This window comes from Cetorhinus maximus, chromosome 11 (assembly GCF_964194155.1).
Source record: "Cetorhinus maximus chromosome 11, sCetMax3.hap1.1, whole genome shotgun sequence".
Taxonomy (NCBI): Eukaryota; Metazoa; Chordata; class Chondrichthyes; order Lamniformes; family Cetorhinidae; genus Cetorhinus; species Cetorhinus maximus.
The window spans coordinates 38,936,277-38,956,237 of record NC_135889.1 but is presented as its reverse complement, the minus strand read 5'-3'; the positions used below and the strand labels follow the sequence as shown (position 1 = coordinate 38,956,237).

Genomic DNA, 19,961 nt, shown 5'->3' with positions numbered 1-19,961 from the left:
TGTGTTAACAACATCTCCTGCTAGACAGGCTATTAGCTAGCTGTCTTTACACTCCCATGTCAATGCCTAGCTGTCAAATTTAATATGTTCGCATTTTTTGAAGAGTTGCACAGGGGTTGTTATCCTCCATCAAAATATTCAATGAAAGCAGGAAATCATGAAAATATCAGCTTGAAACTCACTATGTACTTTGCTAACAAGTTATAAAAATGTAAAAGCAACATAAAATTACCTTCTCTTCACTGAAGTTGAATGTGAATTAATGAGAACTCCCATGGAGAACACCAGAATAATTGCAACAAAACCACAAGGGTCAGGATCAAGCCTTCTGGAATACCTGTTTAATGGAACAAAATATTATACTACTAATATAATATCTGAAAACAAGGAAAATGGAGAAAAGAACTGGCAAATCAAACTAATAAATCCACTGCACATTAAAAGAGTAACTGAGCAATCAGACTGCATTTTTTACCTTATCCATGAAATTGCTCTTATGTCCATAAACTAACCTTGTGGCAAATAATATTTAACTGTTGTTAATAGAAGATAAGGATACACATCAATTTAGAGACACATAAAGAGAGCAGTGTGGTTTTAGGTCTATACAAGTCTTGTACTTCACAAATGTAGGTTTGCAGCACATTTTTTCTTCTTTCATTATATTTTTAACTCTTTGAAAAAATGCCAAATTGTTTCTAGGTACAAAATTAGTTTGTTTGCTAACTTAAGAAATGCATAGTATAAATGCCAATGACACAATGGCAATGTGTGTTTACAGAGATGACAGTGTGAACAGATCACACCACAGGAACAATTTGAGTAAATTCCCCTTATAGGGTGAAATCTTAGTCAAGCTTAAGTAACTAACTTCATACTTTAGTGTCAGATCATCAGTGAATGTGAGTGACTTGATGACTGATGAAAACAGTGGACAGTAATTTTACTAATACATAAAAATATTGTACCATTTCCTAGTAATAGTGCATTTTCGGAATTCCCTCTCTTCTGGTCAGTTAAGCATTTTAGAATTTAGATTCAGTGTTTTAAAATTGGCGTAACTTCAAGCATGACTTTGCTCACTTTGCATAGATGGGCAATTCCAGCATAGTTTTCATTTCGGTCTATCTTTCATTATGGAACACAGTGGGAGACTCATAAAGCATTACTAGATATCTGCAGTGATATATTTACATACTGGACAAACCACTTGGGTGCAATGGTCATAGATGAGTGTGATTGTGCAGTGTGGATGGAATTGATATAAACGTTACCCCCTTCACAGGCTTTTTGCCTCAACTAGCTAGGAATGTGTGGAAGTGTGTAGGATGTAATTTTCTCCACAGTCACTATTAGTGCTGTTTTGTACCCAAACATTAAGTACCACAAACAAAGTAGGTGACACTGTATACATTGCTTTCCCCTACAAATTAAATTCCCTTTAAAAAACAAGCTTATTAGACTGCCTTCTCACATCAGCATTAATGTACTACTCACTTCTGCTTTAAATCCAATCCAAGCTATTCAGTTCAGCTTAATAAAATGTAATGGCAGTGATACAATAATTTTGACAGATCAAAAGAATACACCCTTTAACCCTTAATGCCGAATAATTTTTTAATTAGAAAGGTTAATATTCTCAACGGCTACTCAAATTGTTAACAAAAAGATCTTACCTGAGATTTTTAAACCAGTAAATAAATGAAGGTGCACTAAGTAGAATAATCCAGTTCAATAAATGTAGGATTGTAATGTGAATCTGAAGGGTATCCACAGCATCGTCAACATCTGAAACTGAAAGCAGTTTAAATCTATCTGAGCTCGGCTGTTCTGGTTCTTTCAGGACATGCTCTCTCATTCCAAACTTGTCTCCTTTTTTTGTAATTTTCTTCACATCTTCTTGATTTGGTGCCTGAAAAATAGAACTTTTGCCTGTTAGAATTTTAAAAAAAAACACAGCCAGAAATATTATACAAGGAAATATAATAAAAATATTGAACATGAACGACGATGAGTTGCTGACAGAGGTTAAATTTCAGTATTTCTGAAATACTTGCAAATAAACTAAAAATGAATTCTGAGCAGTAACTGAAACCAAAAAAAAACTGCTCATTAAAGCTAGTAACTTGCTGGTGATTTTCCATTCATAGTATATAATTTTGGAATTATGCATTTGATGATCTCTCTAGCTGCATAATGCACACAATTGAAAGTGCACCTTTAAAACCTTTGCTGACAAGTACAATACATAAAGTCTGTGTGTGTGAAGTATTATGCAGTCTTTCTTTTAAATTAGAAGTTTATGACATAGTGGGGCGGGGGAAGGAGGGTTAGAACAAACGTTTTCCACAAACACTCCTGTTTCAAAGAAAGTCAATGACCATCTAAAACATTTCTACACTTGTTTCTAAATTTGTGCCCAATACATATATCTTGCCGGCCCCAAGCTTCCACAAGTTTTATTTTAACAAGGACAATGGAATGGAATGCAAACTTTGCTTCATGGCTATCATCAAAACTGCTCTGTGAGCAACAACAGCCCTGCATAATACAATATAAATTAATTATCATCTGCTTCTCCCCAAATTTATTGCAAGGTGATTCCAGATGAGAAATAAGAGAACTAAGGTAAATGAATCTGATGGCGTATTTGCACTGCAGCTACTGGTCAAGTCCTATTAGCGTTGTTTGGGTCTGCTTCTGTTTTAGGGGAAAGATTTGACTATGTGCAGATACAAACATGGCCAGAGAATCCCTGCTTTCTAAACATGTAAAATAAGGTTAGACAAAGTACTTGCACTGTCCAAAATGTATCCCCATAGCATTTTGGAAAGCACACTTGACATTGCTCTGCCTATACAGTTCATGCAGTATCAAACCGAAGCAACGTGAGGAGCCCCCTCGAGGGAATCCAGAGGCAGGTTGGGCTCAAACAAAATGTTAAAAAGTAATCTTCACAATAGTTAATGTTTAGTGTTGTGCTAAAGCTTTTCAATAAACACATTGTGGTTTTTTTTGGAAGAGAGCAGTAGACAATAATTTCTGCCTTCAAACAACTGACATTTAATAGCTACTGTACATTAAACTTGCATTAAACTAAGTTCCTTGCCACGATTTCCATGAATATTTGTCCAAAATGTTGTTACTACCTGTTAAAACAAGAACTAGTAAACAATTGAGTTCAGTAACAGAACAGCGTCGTGTCCTCTCATTTCTGGAAGGTGAGTTTGAATCCTGACTAATGAAAAGCAAGGTTGCTTTTATTAGTCATAAGATCTAGTATGAAATGAATTTGGGAAGTCTTGATCCGGGTTCCCTGCAGGTATTATCCAACATCACAAATTTGCAACACAAAAACAGAATTACCTGGAAAAACTCAGCAGTAATGGCAGCAAAAGTTGACGTTTCGAGTCCTCATGACCCTTCAACAGAACTGAGTAATATTAGGAGAGGGGTGAAATATAAGTTGGTTTAAGGTGGGGGGAAGAGAGAAGTGGGGGGCGGGGGGGTGAGAGAAGTGGGGGGGGTGGTGGTTGTAGGGACAAGCGAGTAGTGATAAATTTGCCCTTATTTTGGCAGAAGTTGGCTTTAAATTAACAGCTCTACTCAGAATTGTCATAAATATGACTTATATGAGAAAAAGAATTATGTAGGTGGGATTCTGAAGCTGAATTTAAGGTTCTGAATCTGCCTGTTCTATATCTGAACTGTCAGTGATTACCAAAAGCAGAAAAATATTCCATTCTAAGCATTGACATTGCTCATCTTGAACATAAAACTTTAAGAACTTCATTTGGAGATGTTGAATTTTTGGCCTGCATTTACAAGTTTTAGTTTTTAACATGCTATTTTAAAAGCCATCTCAATAAATCTCTAAAGTTGTATTTTTTTAAACCAGTGATACAGCTGAGTACTATGAATTACATAGGTACAAGTTGGCAAAGTGCACTGATTGTTGCTGTACTCCATTCCAAGATGAAGTGTCCCCAGCAGTTCCCTTCCTTTTTAAGTCATTGATCTCAGCTGGGGCATCCAGAAGCAGGTGTATCACATGCAAGGAGATGATACAAAATGGTGATGACCAGAATAAATAATTTTGAAAAGAAGCACTTGAAATGAATAAACATAAATGCTGCAAAAATGGTAGAATAGATTACACTTGACAGAGCCGACAGATTTAATGGGGACAATTTTCACCATCACTCCTTGGTGGTAAACTGGCCGAGTGGATCACCCGCCCTTTGCAGAATTCACTTGATCATCATTTCCAATAAATGAAACTAAAAATCAGACCGGTTCAACAACTTTTAGGCAATCTGCTCCATCAGTGTACTGTCCATGTGACGAAGGTGTCCCTTTCTATAACCAGGCTCAAGATTTTCCTCACTCCCAATTCTATGCACCCTATTCCTTATCTGAGTGAGGATGACAATTTCATTTCCATACCTAGATCAAAAGCTGTGCTTAATCAATGCTATTTCTAGTATAAACCTGTATAAAAGGATAAAAACTTTTGAACTATAAATGAATAAAAACAAATGAACATTTCCTGCACTGAGATGGAGAGCAAGATAAAAACAAGTGCATTGGTTAAAGCAGCAATGTAAATGAATTGACAAAATAAATATGTGGCATCTTCTACTGATGTGATTCTTACATTTACAAGACCTGTTCTCTTAATTAAATGAGTGTGATCCAAGTAATAGTCTGGAGCCTCCTGTTTTTCCAACAATTGAAATTACGGAAACCCATCAAAATCAGATCCAAATTTGTCAAATTTTTTTTAAAGGTGAAAATGTGAATTATCATCTCGATATTCTTCTTTGTTCTTTTTATATATTATTATTTCAGAACAGGTGTGTCGTACAATTGGTAACTTAAGATTATTCCTTCAAACTTAATACATTTTCAAAATTCTTACGTATTCCAGCAATGTTGAAATATGGCAACATTAACTACAATAATGAAAAAGTAAAACCGTTTTACATTCTGGACTTTTTCTTTAATTATAAATAGAACAAGTGAATAAATAAAGGTGTTTTTTTTACAAAAATAAATCTAATTTATTCTCACTAACTGCAGGATCAAACTTGCTGACTGAAAAGCTGTTACACACAGATTTTCATCAGAGGGTTATGTTAGTCAGGCTGTAAAACAGCTACAATAAAATCATTATGCCAGTTTACCACTTACTCTGGCACATTTTCAAGGATAATGCAGATAGAGGCTCTGACCAGACATTTGTTTTTGCCAGAAAATGATGAAATTATCCCATATAAAGACAATGCTTACAAATTATACATTAACATAATAAAGTACCAAAAATAAAAATTAGTCATACCAAATTAAGAATGCCTTTCATTGTGCGCACTGAAGATTGCAGGCTTAAGACCTAGGGGAAAATTCAAGTTAATTAATTGGGCATTTAGTTATAACTAATAGTTATCTACCAACATGTGATACAATAATTATGTCAAATTGTTTAATTTAAAATACATACACATAAAAATCTTAAATATACAGTTTAAATTTATGGCAATGGCTGAAATGAATCACATAATAAAATACAAATAATACTGTCATTTACATAGTATACTATGTTTAAAGATACCAAAGTTTTTACTCAATGAGTTATTTATGGAATACAATAACCATCGTATTCGCATAACATGGCAGCAATTTTGTAGCAATAATGGCCTGTGAACAATAATGAGGTGTTATCAGTTAATCTGCATTGAGTGGTATGGGTTGAAGGAAAATGTTGGCTAGGGTATTTGGAAAATTGCATGCTTTTCTTTAAATTATGTCCTTTACTGTTTAACTCTGTTCTCTTCCACTTGAGTGACGTGGGTACTTCTTGGGAGGGCTCTCACATTTGTCTGAAGCAATGCAACAACATTGTTACATACAGAAATCGAAGAGCACAGAAAAAGGCAAAAGAACAAAGTAAGACTAGATTCTCTACCAGAACCTCTGACATTTTAAAGGCACGGTAACGAAATAATTTAAATGAAAAGATGCAGCATTTCATCGTTCATCAAACATCCAAAATCCTTGAATCAGCAGAAAGAAGCAGCGGAGATCAGATAACTTGAAAAGGGGAGTTAAAGATATAAAAAGGTGAGCACCTGACTGGGGAAAAGTAAAATGCCATCACCAGCTAGAAGCAAATTACAAAGCGGGGTCTGTTAAAAAGGAACATTCATTTCAAAATTAAAAGGCCACCGATCGAGAGAAGTGTACTTAAAAGGCAGAGAACTAGAGTGAAACAAAATTAACAGGAGAGAACTTAATTTAAAAAGGGATGCCGGAGGGAAACAAAAGAGCAGCACCCAAGAAAAGCATAAATTTAAAGTAATGATGCAGCCTTTATAATAACTGGGAACATTTTTTAGACAAAGAGGATCAACAGCTTGCATATAAATAAAATGGAAACAAGAAAAACGAGTCATTCAAATACAGTTTAAAAGATCAATTTAAAGTAGGTAGGTGGGAAAGGAGAGTTGGGATAAATTTGGATCTGAGACAACAGTGAATGTAGAGCAGAATGTAGTATCCAAGCAAATGTGGACACAAAGACTGAGAGGTGCATACAGGAAATGGATGCCAGAAACAGGTAAACATTGAGTGGCCAAGAAAAAAGGAAAACCTAAAATACAACGCAGTTTCATGAATGTTTGTAGCTTCTGTCATTAATGGATCCACATCCCCCTTAGTCTCTTACTCAATATATTTCCAAAAGCTTTTACGACTAGTCTTTCTATTACCTGCTAGTTTCCATTACATTCGCTAGTTGTAGCTCTTTACAATTTCTGCGTGTCGCTTTGTTGTTTTCTATATTTATTCCAGTCTGCTGGATTACCACCTTTCTGTGCATTTGTGAAAGCCATTTCTATTAGCTTTATACTTCACCATACCTCAAATTTTGACCGGGTTGCTTGATTGCATAAGTTTTGGGGTATGCAATAGTTAGATATTGTACTAATACTTTTTTGAATAGCTCCCACTGTTTTTCTGGAGATTTACTGGCTAATAGCTCAGTCCAATGTCACATGTTTGTCTTACATCTTATTTCTTCAGTGCCAGCTTCACAAGTTTAAAACTTTGGTTTGAAAACCTTGGCTCTTTCTCAAACTTAATGTAATACTTTTTCTATGGGTGACATTAATTAACTAAATATAAATGAGGAATACCCAAACTGCTGGACTACAGTGAAAGAGAAGGGTAGTGGGACTAATTGAATAGCTGTTACAAAGAACTGATAGAGACACAGTGGCCTCCTTCTATGCTGTATCATTATTTGATTCTTATGATTCTAAATGGTTCAGCATCCAAATTGGTAAAGATAATGTTTCATGACCCAGTTGGAGGGAATGCAGCACACATTTTGACTTGATGATAAGTGATCCAGACAACATACTGGAAATGAAAATCAAGGCACATTAGGAGATAACAATTACAGAACCGGCAATTTAATAGTGAGCTAGGTATATCATTTTAAAAAGGTTAACTTCAAAAAAATAAATGAACAGTGTAAGCAAGTTGCTTTTGCTCAACAACAGCCAAGTAGAGAAATAAAACACCTACCAAGACATGATCCTGAACATGTAGAGCAAATAGACTAAACAAGCATGACACTAAATGAATGAAGAAACCAAAATTAAACGAGGAGGAAAAAGAAGCTCCACAAATCAGAGGAGAAAGGTGAAGGGGCTTAGTGGAATTTAGATTCCGGTCAAAAGGATATCCAGAGAGTAAAAGACATTAAAAAGGCATAGCTGTAGATAAGAAACTTAACAGTAAAAGGCAGTCTTAAAGAAGAGAATTTTAAAATATACAAATAGAGGTTGAAAGAAGATGAGAATTAGATAATATTCTAAATGCTTACATCCTCCAAGTATTCACAAGTTGGAACATGAGCAACATGTCCTTTGTATAAATAGTGATAACATAAGTAGAGTTAATGACATACAGGGATGAAATGGAATCCAAGACAGGCTAAAAGGATTGAAAACAAAAAAAATCCTCAGGGGTGGACAGTATTTATCCTATACTGAGATAGAAAGTAAGAGAGCTGTGAGGCATCAGCAGTGATCTTGGAGGAGTCGTTAAATACTACAATGGTGCCATTGAATTGGAAACAGGCTAATGTAATGCCATGTCCTAAAAGGCTGGGAAAGGAGATGAAGAAGGCACAGTAAAGGTACTTGGAGATTCCAATCTCCAAGGCTAACATGACACACATGTTCAAAAAGGTGGCAACATCAACAACTTGAATTTATAATAATGCCTTTAATGAAGTAAAAACACCCCAGGCATTTCACAGGAGTGTTACCAAGCAAAACTTGACACCGAGCCACATAAGGAGATATTAGAGCACATGACCAAAAGGTTGGTCAGAGGTAGGTTATAAGGATTGCCTTAATGAAGAAGAGAGGGACAGAGAGATAGAGAGTTTTTAAGAGGGAATTTCAGATTTTAGGGCTTTGGTAGCTGAAGGCATGGCCTTCAATTGCAGAAACATCAAATAAAGGATGCTCAAGAGGTCAGAACTAGACAAGGAGAGATATTGCAGAGGTTTGTAACACTGGATGGAGTTGAAAACATGGATGAGAATTTTTAAACTGAGACGTTGTGAAACCAGGAGTGAATGTAGATCAGTGAGTATAGGGGTGATGGACTTGTTGCGAGTTAGGACACAGGCAGCAGAGTTTTGGATGATGTGGACAAAACCGTCACGGCGACTTCTATTCCATATAAAATAATTCAGGAGTAAACTTGACGATTATCTGTACAATAATTACCTAATAAATTGCAGCCAAAGTGATTCAGAAGAAGGACATCCTGCTTGACTAACCCTGAAGACTAGTATACTGTTGGATGCCCTCATAAACATTTTGCAGAATTCACACAAAAAGATTAATATTCTAACTCAAGTTATGGTTGTCAGGGTATATTCTGGGAATGAATAAAAGATTGGCTTACATTTAGAAAGTACTTGAGTACTCATTAGACATGCCAGGTTGGGGAGCTAGATTAGAGTGGGGTATCCAAGGACTTGGTGTTTGGACTACTACTGCTTATAACTGAGCAAATGACTTGATCTCAAAGTGGTTACATTTGCAATGATACCAAACTAAGTTGCGGGGTGTTCTGAAATTACAGAAAGGGTTGGACAAAATATGTTTGTGTGTACAGCAATGGCAAGTGGAATGCAATGCAGACATGTGTAAAGTGCTGTGAAAAGGAAGGTAACATGAATTCCATGCATGGTGCTGAAACACAGACAAAGCTCAAACAGATGGAGCAGACAGAGGATGATATTCAGATGCTCAAGTCAATGAAGACATATCCAAGTCAATGAAAAACAATAAAGACAGCCAATATAACACTGAACTACATACTCAAAATAGTGCAAACAAAGGAAATTCTGATCAAACCACACAGTGCTCTAGTCACACCACACATTGAATACTGCATCCAGTTCTGGGTGCCGAAACGCTAAGAATATTCAAGTGCTGGGAGCACTGCAGAGAAGAACTGCGAGACTGATCAATATTGCCAGTGGTCTAAATTATAAGGAAAGACAGGAAGAAGTTCGGCCCTTCAGCCTGGAAAGGAGCCATTTGAGAGCTGGTCATCTAGAATTATATAAAATAATAAAGGCTATGTGAAATGTAAACCTTCCAGCATTTGGTTATATTCCTTCATGCACAGTTTCAGACAGAATGTAATTGCTTACTTAGTATATGCACCCATGATCAAACCCATAGGGTGGAATTGTCCCAGATTTGCACTAAGTTCGGTAGCAGGCAGGAAAAAGGACATTTATCCACTGGCTGCAATGGCGGGCTTTCATGCCATATTGTCCCATTCCTGGCTCATTCATTATGCATTCTCAGGAAACACATCAGGTCACTGGTGGGCGGCATCTGATTCACCCAACCCACCGTCACCTCTGTCCTTCAGTAAATCGGGTGCCATATTTAAAGGCCGCACCTGCAAAGAGCTAGCACTTTTCAAGGGATAGGAAATTGCTGGGAACTGATGGCTGCCAAAGAAAGGAAACATGCTGTCCCAGATTTAGCAACACTTCCCTGAAACGCCTACTGGATGCAGTAGAGGCCCTCTGCAATGTCATCTACCCCCACTCTGGACGAAGGACAGCAAGCAAGGTCACCAATCCAGCATGAGGGGCAGTGGCAGCAGTAGCCAGCGCCAATGCCCTGCAAAACAGGACAGCCACCCAGTGCAGGAAGAGGACGAGGACTCTCATCTGTTCCGCCAGGGTAAGTCACTCTTCTCATCACTTTCAACTCACACACTCACAAACCCATCACAAATACACAGGGATCTCACACCTCAAGAGACAACACCACTAACTCTCTCACACACCCTCACATCTCCATCAGGCTCATATCTTCCAGAGCTTGCATCTTCATGACGTCCATGGCTCTGGTCACCGCACAAAGGTTCTGTGCAGAGCCATGCATCCTGCTCACACTCTCTCCATCTGTTTTAATGCGGGAGAAGCTGGTTCACAACATTAGGGAGAGGTCTCAGACCGGGGGGCGGGGGGGGGGTAGAGGGCCCTATTAGGCCCCTCACTCACCTTGAGGAGCGTGCCATCGTGCTGACTGCTGAGGACGTGGACCATGCCTGCGAAGGCAGTGAGGTCAACGGCGAACGCTCACGTGAGGATCCTGCACCACGTCATTCCTCTCTCAATCCAACTATGAGTGCTCTCTCTCCTGCTTTTGGCACTGCTGTCATGCATTAATTATCTCCACTGTGGTACACAGGGAGCTCTGCCAAGCGACCAACACTCTCAGCCAGCCAGTCCCTCAGCTCCATCCAGGCCCTCACTTCCAGCGAAGAGGACACCACCTCCATTGAAGAGCTGGAAATAAACAGCCTGGAAGACCCGTCACAGCACTTACCCACACCCTCCACCAGCCCAGAGAGATACACCTCGGTGGAACCTCGATCTAGAGCAGGCTCAGGTTCACAATCTGGTGGCTACCGCACGGACACGTGTCTGCAGCAGGAGGAGGCAGGTTCAGTCGAGCTCCCTGACACATGGGAGACTGCTGGGGAAGAGGCATCTGTGAGGTCTGAGTCAGATGACAAGCCTTTGGATTCGGCCTTTCAACTCATCGTGGAGAGTCAGCAGAAGACGGGAACATCACGCAGAGCTGTTGGAAGCCCAGAGCAGAGCGGCTCGCGAGTCAGAGGAGTGTGTCCGCCTGCTCTCTGATGAAGTGATTACCACATGTGCACGTATGGAGGTCTCCAAGGGAAGGGTGGCAGATGCCATGGAGACCCTGGTTCAGCAGAGTGCAAAGATGTGGGTAGGCCTGCACTCCATCGCGGTAATCATGGTTGAGTTCCTACAGCTGCAACGCAAAAGGGAAAGGGAGCACCTCGACATCCCTCCTTCCCCTCAAGAAGTCAGGCTGGGGCCCTCAGGCACCCGAAGGGAAGAGGAGTGGCAGCTGGACACCCCTGGATCATCCACTCAGGAATCTCAGAGGCTGTCCTTTCCCTCCGAGTTCCCTTTGCCTGTGACCCTCAGCCTCATCCTCTGTCACTGCAGAGGGAGCAACTGGCCCACAGCAGGACAGCCAAAGCAAGCCGGGGCCCTCATGGCCTTGGTTCTCCAGAGGACCCATGTTGAAGTCGTCAGAGACAATAGGGCCAACCATTTCACAGGTTGTCTCCACCCCTGCTGCAGATGTCAGGGCAGCACCGAGAAGAAGCGGTAGTCTAGAAAAGTTAAGAACTTCTGATCAAAAGTGGCTGCATGGGTGAACACATTTTGTCACTCTGAAAATATGTTCACCTTCACTGAATAATGTGTAATGGTGTCTTTCACCTTCATTTACAGGCTTCACAAGTCCTCCCCCTGCATCTTCCCCCATTAGCAGTTTAGCTGCACGCAGCTGGCCCACCAGTGATTCTGGAGGGAGAAGTGTGTGTGTGGCAGGGTCGTTCGGAGCCTTAGGCAAGCACTCTCCCACACATGCGGAGCCTTTCTCCATCACACTCATCTCACTGTTCCAAGCATTTTCAATGCTGCCTGCTGGGGTTCTCTTTCAGTTGTCCATCTGAGCTGACCTGCATCTCTGCCCACCCACTGATCCCAGGCAACACCTGTGCCTGCCCAACATAAAGCTCCTTTCGCTTTCGATTTTATAAGTTGTTCTGAATTATGTCTTCAGCTCCCCCTCCTTTTCCTTCCCACAGTCACCCACATCCTTTCCCCCATCACTGTTGACCCCACTGGCATCACCTTCCACCTCTCCACTGTCACCTACCAGCAAGAACTCTTTTCTTTCCGGGATGTCCAGGTGAACATGCACATTCCCAATCTTCCACAGAATCCCACCCCCATCCACACTAACCTCCTGGCCTCCTCCTTTCCACTCCCAGGGTCTGTGTCTGCCCCCAAGTTCCCACCAACCATCCTTGCCGTTCTTTCTACTGCTACTGTTACACCCTCACCCTCCCACCCTACCGGTTCACTCTGCCCTCTCTCATTCCCACCATCCCCCCTACCACACTCAGCCTTTCACTCCCCAGGAGGCAGTCATCGACTCCACAGACCCCTCCCTTGCACGTTCACCTGGACATCCCCCACTTACTCCTTCCTCTTCACTAACCCCTTCCTCCCCCCTCCCTCCAAACTCCCTCCTCCCCCTGGACTCCTTCCCCTGACAAACTCCTTCCTCCCCCCCAAACTCCTTCCCTTACACCTATCTCCTCAGTTGCCGCATTATCCCAGTTACACCCCCCTCTCCTGTACTCCCCCCGCCCAACCTCACGCAACCCCCCCCCCCCATCACCTTCATTACTCCCATCCCAACCTCAACACCCTGACACCCTCGTTCCCTCCTCCCAACTTCATACCCCTGGTATACCCACTCCCAGTCAAAACTACACCTTCCTCTCCACCCCCTCGACAATTATCCGTAGTAGACCATGGCCAAGACACTGGTGTCCTGAAGCATACCCCAGACAGCAACGGTGACCTTCTACCTTCCATAAGCTGCTTCACGGCGGAGCCATGTCCATCAGAATCCACCCAGCATACAATGCACGTGTTCCTCCAGGGTCCAGTAGCTGTAGGGCTACAGCATCTTCTGCTCCTCGATGTTCGCGATGTGAGCAATGCCCTAATGCTAAGTCCCGACTTCTGCACCTCACGCTTGCCTAAACGTGTTCCGGGTCGGTGTGCTTTCTTGGCGACGTGGGCGATAAATTTGACCTGGGAGGATGGTTCCAGCGAGCAGGGCTTATAATTAGTTGCAGATGTACAAATATGATGTTCCTGACGTGCACAGCAGGAAAGGCCGCCTGCCATTGACTTGCGGAGCGGGCAATTGCAACCTGGTTTTATGACGACATAAAGCCAATTTTTGGACTTCCAAAATTGCTACTCGTTTTACCTTAGGCCACATATGAACACTTGTAGATTGCAGCCCATGCTTTATTCAATATTGCGCATCACTGCAGGTGTGTGCCTGCAAACTCTCATTGTGCCAATATCAATTTTGGATGGGCCATACACTGATGTCCACTCATGCCACCATGACACCAACGGGAATGGAAAATTCCGGCCATAGTTTATTAGTCGCTTTCACCAGGCGGTATAAAATGTGTCCCAAAGTGAGCCATAATCACCTCCATTAGCAGTGGATGCAAAACAATTGCTGGGCTGGGCTGGGTATAACCCCTTTGCTGCTGCTCCTCTTCTTTCAAATGTCTCATTTAAGGCGATTTCCACCGTGAAATATATGAATGTTGTATGTAAAAATTGCTGTATAAGTGGCACAAAGGCTCACAAGAGCCCAAGTGAAAGCAGGGGAAAGAAAATGATGAACAGTTCATTAATGGGTGAAATTCCACCTCTGTGGCCTTTCCATGACCTTACTGCTACTTAATAATCTTGGAAGCTTCCATTTCACATGCACATATTTTGGGTCTGACACTCTGAACACCACAAAATGATCTGCAAGCCAGTACCACCTTCAATCAATATTTTAAGAGTGTTACACTTCCATTGGCCTCCAGAAATTATGGTGAAAAGTGAGGTAGTGCAATGATGTAATGGATCTTCATTCCCCTTTAGCACTTCCAGAATCTGATATAGCACCACAAAACTAGAGAGAAGCCATGGCAAATCTTTATCGGTGAAAACAAGTTGAAAAGTGCTACTCGTTTTACCGTAGGCCACATTTGAACACTTGTAGATTGCAGCCCATGCTTTATTCAATATTGTGCATCACTGCAGGTGCATGCCCACAAACTCTCATTAGTGCCAATATCAATTTTGGATGGGCCATACACTGCTGAGGCAACTCCCAGCAAATCAAGACTGGGAGATGCTTGGAAATTGGTCCAACGGCCAACCTCTGTTGAGGAATCATGCATTACATAAAGAACATCAAAATGGAGCAGAATTGCTAAACAATGAAATATGGGGAAATAGTCACTTATCTTCCTTAATCATGCTTTATGACTATATAAACAAGAATTAAGTGATGCATCTCTTCCTAATGCAATATGCAATGCTTGGTCAAGAAATACATTAATTCTGATTTTTCAAAAGTGGCTTAGAAGCATATATTTTTCATTGAATAAATGCCATGGTATGACAACAGGTCAGTTTTCATTACAAAATGAAGATGATTACCTTGGACACCAACTTTACATGAACATTAGATCATCTAAGAATGATTTAATGGCACAGCTAATCAATAAACAAATGTTACCTTAACAAGATAAAGAATGTAACCAAGTATGAGGGCCGCAGCACCACAGGTGATCCAGGTGATAAAGAGCAGGAAAATCATAATACTGGAACTTCGAAAATTTAGTGGCTTATGTTCATTTTTAATAATACATGGCCTGCAAGATGGGAACAATAAAATACACTAGAGCAGTGTTCAACTGTAAAAATGAAGCTTAATATGTAATTCTTATTCAATCTACTTGGAACATTTAGATTTTTTTGTTTCCCGAAAAGCAAGTCTTGCCATTAACACCACTTTGTGAAACTCAAATGATTTCAACAAGTTATCCCTTGGCTTATTTTGTCCCAGTTCTGTTACACAACAGAACATCTTGTTTTCCTTTGTACACCTAATCATTAAATTGATAGAAATAATTCACTTCAGTAACAGAACAGAAATTTTCATAATTGTTCTATGCATTAGCCAAATGAACTAGAAAATCTTTGGTCTCATGTTGCCTCACGGTTTCTATGGAACCTTAAGTTGAGGTGGCACAATTAAAACTCTTGCCAAAGCAATCTACTTCTTTACATACATAAACAACATCCTAAGAGTCCTGGTTATTAAGAGTGGACGGGTATACTCTAATGTAAGCTCTAGCATGAGGCTCTAGTAAAAAGTGAAGAGCTGTTATTGAAGAATAGTCTGTGGTCTGTCCTTCATCATCCTGTCAACTGACCTTATCAACAGATCTAAGGTTGGTTAAAATGCCTGAGTTTTGCAATAAGGTACATTACCAAGAGTTGACAAAAATATGACAGGAAATCAATAATGCACTGCAATCCATTGAGCAACAACAAAGGACCTCCTTGAACAACTGTATGCCTTAGTCATCCCACAAAACTAATAGCTTTATTCAGAATGGAAAACAAAGGTATGCTACGGGCATAGGAAGAATTCAAATCCTTTTGTTTATATTTAGGTTGTGAAAAATTCCAGCATGACTCATCAAGTGATCGTACTGATGGCTCAATACCATATCCTGTGTGATTCTTTCATTATTGCAGCAAACATGATAAATGCAAAAGTTTAAACCTCATTCACACAAGCAGAATTCAGCAGTTTTGACTCATTAGTAGTTGAACTCTCATGGCATTGCTCACAAAAATATTTCTTTCTCTCTTCTTCGGTCGTTAACTGCCTCTCTGTTGATCTTCTTTCTTCTTGTTTTCCTCTTTCTCTGTATGGTTTATACACCTTTTATTGCCTTCTCTGTCACTATCAACTCTTGCTCATTCCCTCATTTCCAATTAAGAACATAAGAAACAGGTGAACGAGCAGACCACATGGCCCCTCAAGCCTGTTCTTCCATTCACTGAGTTCATGGCTGATCTTCTGCCTCAACTCCATGTTTCCTCCTGCTCCCCATATCCCTTAGGGACCAAGGGCTGGGTTTTTGATCGCCAGTGGGGGCCCTGTACAGCCAATTATGTATTTTTTTAAGTGTATTCACTGTTGTAATGTAGGAAACTCAATAGTTAACCTGCTGCTAGCAAGATCGCACAATAGCAATGTCATCATGACCAAGGCTGATGCTTAGGTGTCATTGCAAGCCTGAAAGAGTGAAGCTCTCTTTTTGATTGCACTCCTCCTTCCCACCGCAAGAGCATGTTCTGGCACCGAAGCACTCCAACAGTGCATATGGAATGGATACCAAAGAAGAAAGTATGAAAGCTGAGATGTGATTGAACAAAGAGCAAAGGAGCCATCCTCCCGGAATATGATACTCAACTAAGCTCTCATTCCTTCTCGCTATCAGACACGTGCCGCATTGAATGCAGTGTTAATTTTAAATAATCTTGTGGTCATGTATGAAAAACTGCAAACAGAAGTTTCCCTTCCCTTCCCCAACCACTGCACATGTTCAGTTGACAGAAGCCTTACCTGTGAAAGATTGACCACAAGAAGGAAAGCTGTTTAAGTATCAAATGCAAGAATATTCCATTCCAATAGGCAATAGCTGTTCCAAATAAAAAAAGGAGAATAGATATCATTGGGTAGGAGCTGCCTTCTTCATTTAAAGTAAGGATGTCAATTTCAGGCAGCATAAGTAAAGACCATATCTCCTTAAACCAGTCATATCTGTAAAAAAAAAACCCTTGATCTCAATTAGCACGTAGAAACAAAGCTAGAAATTTAACAAAATTGAGAACACAAATCAAAATTCAAATATTTTTCATTCACTTCAAAACTGAATTTCAAGTGCTTACCTTAAAAGAAACACAGAAAGATTGACAAATGGAATAACTTTGTATGGTTTCGCTGCCGCATTTAAGGCAATGTTGAAATCCAAACAGTGACCTACAAACAGAAAACGATTATATTCTAAAATGCGCAAAATAACACAGAAATCCAAAAGCTGTTGTCAGTGATTCCAGTTTCTCCAGTGGATGCGTGTTAAAGTCCCCTGAGACTACAATTCATGAGTAATCAGCAAATTGACAAAAACTTCCATTTTTATGTTGTTAGTCTAACTGTAAAAACCCATGAGAAGGTTACACCTTGTTAACTGAGATGTAATTGAGTTTTTAAACAGCGTACTAAGTTCATAATTACTGCTTAACATCCTTATGAGCCCTGAAAAACTCTAATCCAGTCAATCATTTATTTTGCTATATGAAAATTTTCTGGTTTGCTGTCTGTAAAAGTGCTTTAATGTGGTTGGCTACTTACCACATATGCTGATATTATTGCTGTTGGGGCATCTGGAGATCCCCTTGACTTGGCGTCGGATTTAAACTACTATTGGGAAAGGGGAAATCCTTGCCAGAGATTGCTACATCTAAAGGGCAGCTTTCTTCATGTTCAGTAGCAAGTGCCATCGCTTCACCACTGACTGCAAAATCTAGCCCATTATTAAAAATAGGGAAGTGTGTAATTTCATACTGCCATGTATATTACATAGGATTACATAGAATATACACTCAGGCCAGTCCAGGTTGGCGTTAATGTCACACTCAAGCCTATATCTTTCACAAGATCTTCCTATTTCTCAGCCTTATATTGGGACACAGTGCCAACTCGTTCTCCCAGGACAGCTGGAAAATGTGCTCTAAAGACTTACCTAAGGCCATATTACTGTCCCTGTGGTTGATTATTAGGAGACACCATTCAGGTAGAATGCACACTATTTTTCCCTTACCTGAACTGGAATATCCTGCCTTCTCATAGCCATATTGAGCTAACCAATCAAGCAATAAGAAAAGAAACCCAGACTAGAAAGAACTAATGAAAATAGATATGAAACTCTCAAACTTCTAATTGAAAGAGGATGAGCTTTGGAGAGATAACTGTAGTTTGGATAAAAGTTCCTTGCAACTGACAAATTTAGAGTCATGATCACACTTTTAATAAATGTATACACTTTTCCTTCAAGTACTCCTCTTCCAGCCACCATACATTCCTCCGTCCACTAAAGAGGGAAACTATCTGATCACTTGCTTTTGGACAGCAGGGCTAGTTAGTGCTCCAGTTTCTAGTCTGTTGTTTGGAAACACTGCGACAAACGCAGAAGTGGTTTACATGGGCTTAAATGCCAGCTTTCTGCATCAGAGTTAAATGCTCTATTGCTAAAGTGAATGGAATATGCCATCTCTATCTTTTTCCAGCCTTCTGCTCCAAGTATACTGTCCTCTCATGTCCTTCCCAGGTTATATCGTTCTGGTATCCAATATGGTGAAATGGGCAAGCTGCTTTCGGACCATCTACTAATGCCATACTCTTGCATACCGCCTTCTGGTAAGCCAAGGTGGCAGAATGGAGATTCCATACATTCTTTTGCCCTCGTTCAAGAGAAAAAAAAGCCTGGTTATTTTGCTATGCTTCTCTACAATTGTCATCCATCCAAACCTGTCCTGTAATCTTTTCAACAGCTGAAATGGGCTGCTAGCAAATAATGGCAGTGGTCAGAACACTGGACTAATTTAAAGAATGGTTAGAAACCATATTGAGAAGATAATACGGTTGAGATTCTGCAAAGCAAATGTGGCTAAGTGAGCAGCATAGGAGTCTGTACCAGTTTCTTGTCCCTGTATGCTGCAGCACATTGATGCTACATTATATTGTGTGGAGCATCACATGAGAATTTTGTTTACATATAAATTGACTACTTGAAAAAGCATTACAGGTATTTACTTGTTTGTTACCTTCAGAATAAAGATTCATTAATTGTCTTCCAAATGCTAATAGAATGTTTGCGACAACATACACCGGCAGGTATATACCATGGAATCTGATCAGCTGAAAAAAAATGTAACAATTCATTTAGTAAGCTTATTCAAGATTATATTTGAACACAAAAGCTGCAGTTATGCATTTAGCAAGTATAAAATTAACACATATTGCTCCACATAACTTTACTAAATGGCTAAATAATCAGTTTCAGATAGCCAGAACATGGTTGATGAGATAGAAAGTGCTGGAAAACTCAGCTGGTCTGACAGCATCTATAGAGAGAGAAACAGAGTTAATGTTGAATCCAATATGACTCTTCTTTGGAACTTTGAGTTGCTGTCAGACCTGCTGAGTTTTTCCAGCACTTCCTGTTTATATTTCAGATCCCCAACATCCACAGTATTTTGCTTTTATTATTATGGTTGATGAGTGTTACGACCACAGCCGATGTTATTCGCTGAGCAAGCCAAGTCCCAGAGGGAAACTTGTCTTACTGATCATAACTTTTTTTTTGTATTTTGAAAACAAGGGGAAAGCTACTAATCCCAGAAGCATAGAATCCCTGTAACACTTTTAGGATTTTAAAATGAAAAGATTTATTAAGAAGAAGAAAAAAGCTTAAGCACACAGGATTAATATTACACTGTTAAAAGAGTCTTGAAAAACATTCCCCAAAAATTCCCACTTGGTCAGGAAACACAAGTAAACTATTTGGCAATAGCTCCCTTATAGATTTTAACCAAAATTTTAACCAAGATTTTAATGCAAAAACTGCTGCTACTTTAATAAGGTATACCACATGACATCTCACTCTCTTCCGCTCTGCTGTAGAAATCCCAGAAAGAAAGGCTCAGAAACAGACTGCTCTCTGAAAACAAAGACTTTTCCAGCTTGAAACTGGAAGGCTGCTTCAAATTCACAACTTTTCTCAGCTCGAGTCAGGATATCTCCCCCACACAGCCAACAACTCAACTAAACATCTTTCCTTAAATA

At 40.0% G+C, this 19,961-nt stretch overlaps 1 protein-coding gene across 2 annotated transcripts in view; it reads right to left on the bottom strand.

Annotated features, from left to right (window-relative positions):
* Positions 1-19,961, bottom strand: part of pgap1 (post-GPI attachment to proteins inositol deacylase 1) — a 165,696-nt gene that overhangs the window by 11,516 nt on the left and 134,219 nt on the right. The window contains exons 20-26 of one of the 2 annotated variants that reach the window (XR_013577940.1): positions 18,941-19,034; positions 17,006-17,096; positions 16,680-16,877; positions 14,775-14,910; positions 5,342-5,392; positions 1,677-1,925; positions 233-337 (exon numbers count right to left, since the gene is read on the bottom strand). Coding sequence is in view for 1 of the 2 variants with exons in the window: in XM_078551836.1 (XP_078407962.1) it covers positions 233-337; positions 1,677-1,912; positions 5,342-5,392; positions 14,775-14,910; positions 16,680-16,877; positions 17,006-17,096; positions 18,941-19,034 (911 nt within the window). In the remaining variant the exon portion in view is untranslated. The remainder of the gene's footprint in view (positions 1-232; positions 338-1,676; positions 1,926-5,341; positions 5,393-14,774; positions 14,911-16,679; positions 16,878-17,005; positions 17,097-18,940; positions 19,035-19,961) is intronic. The other variant, XM_078551836.1, reaches the window with a different exon arrangement.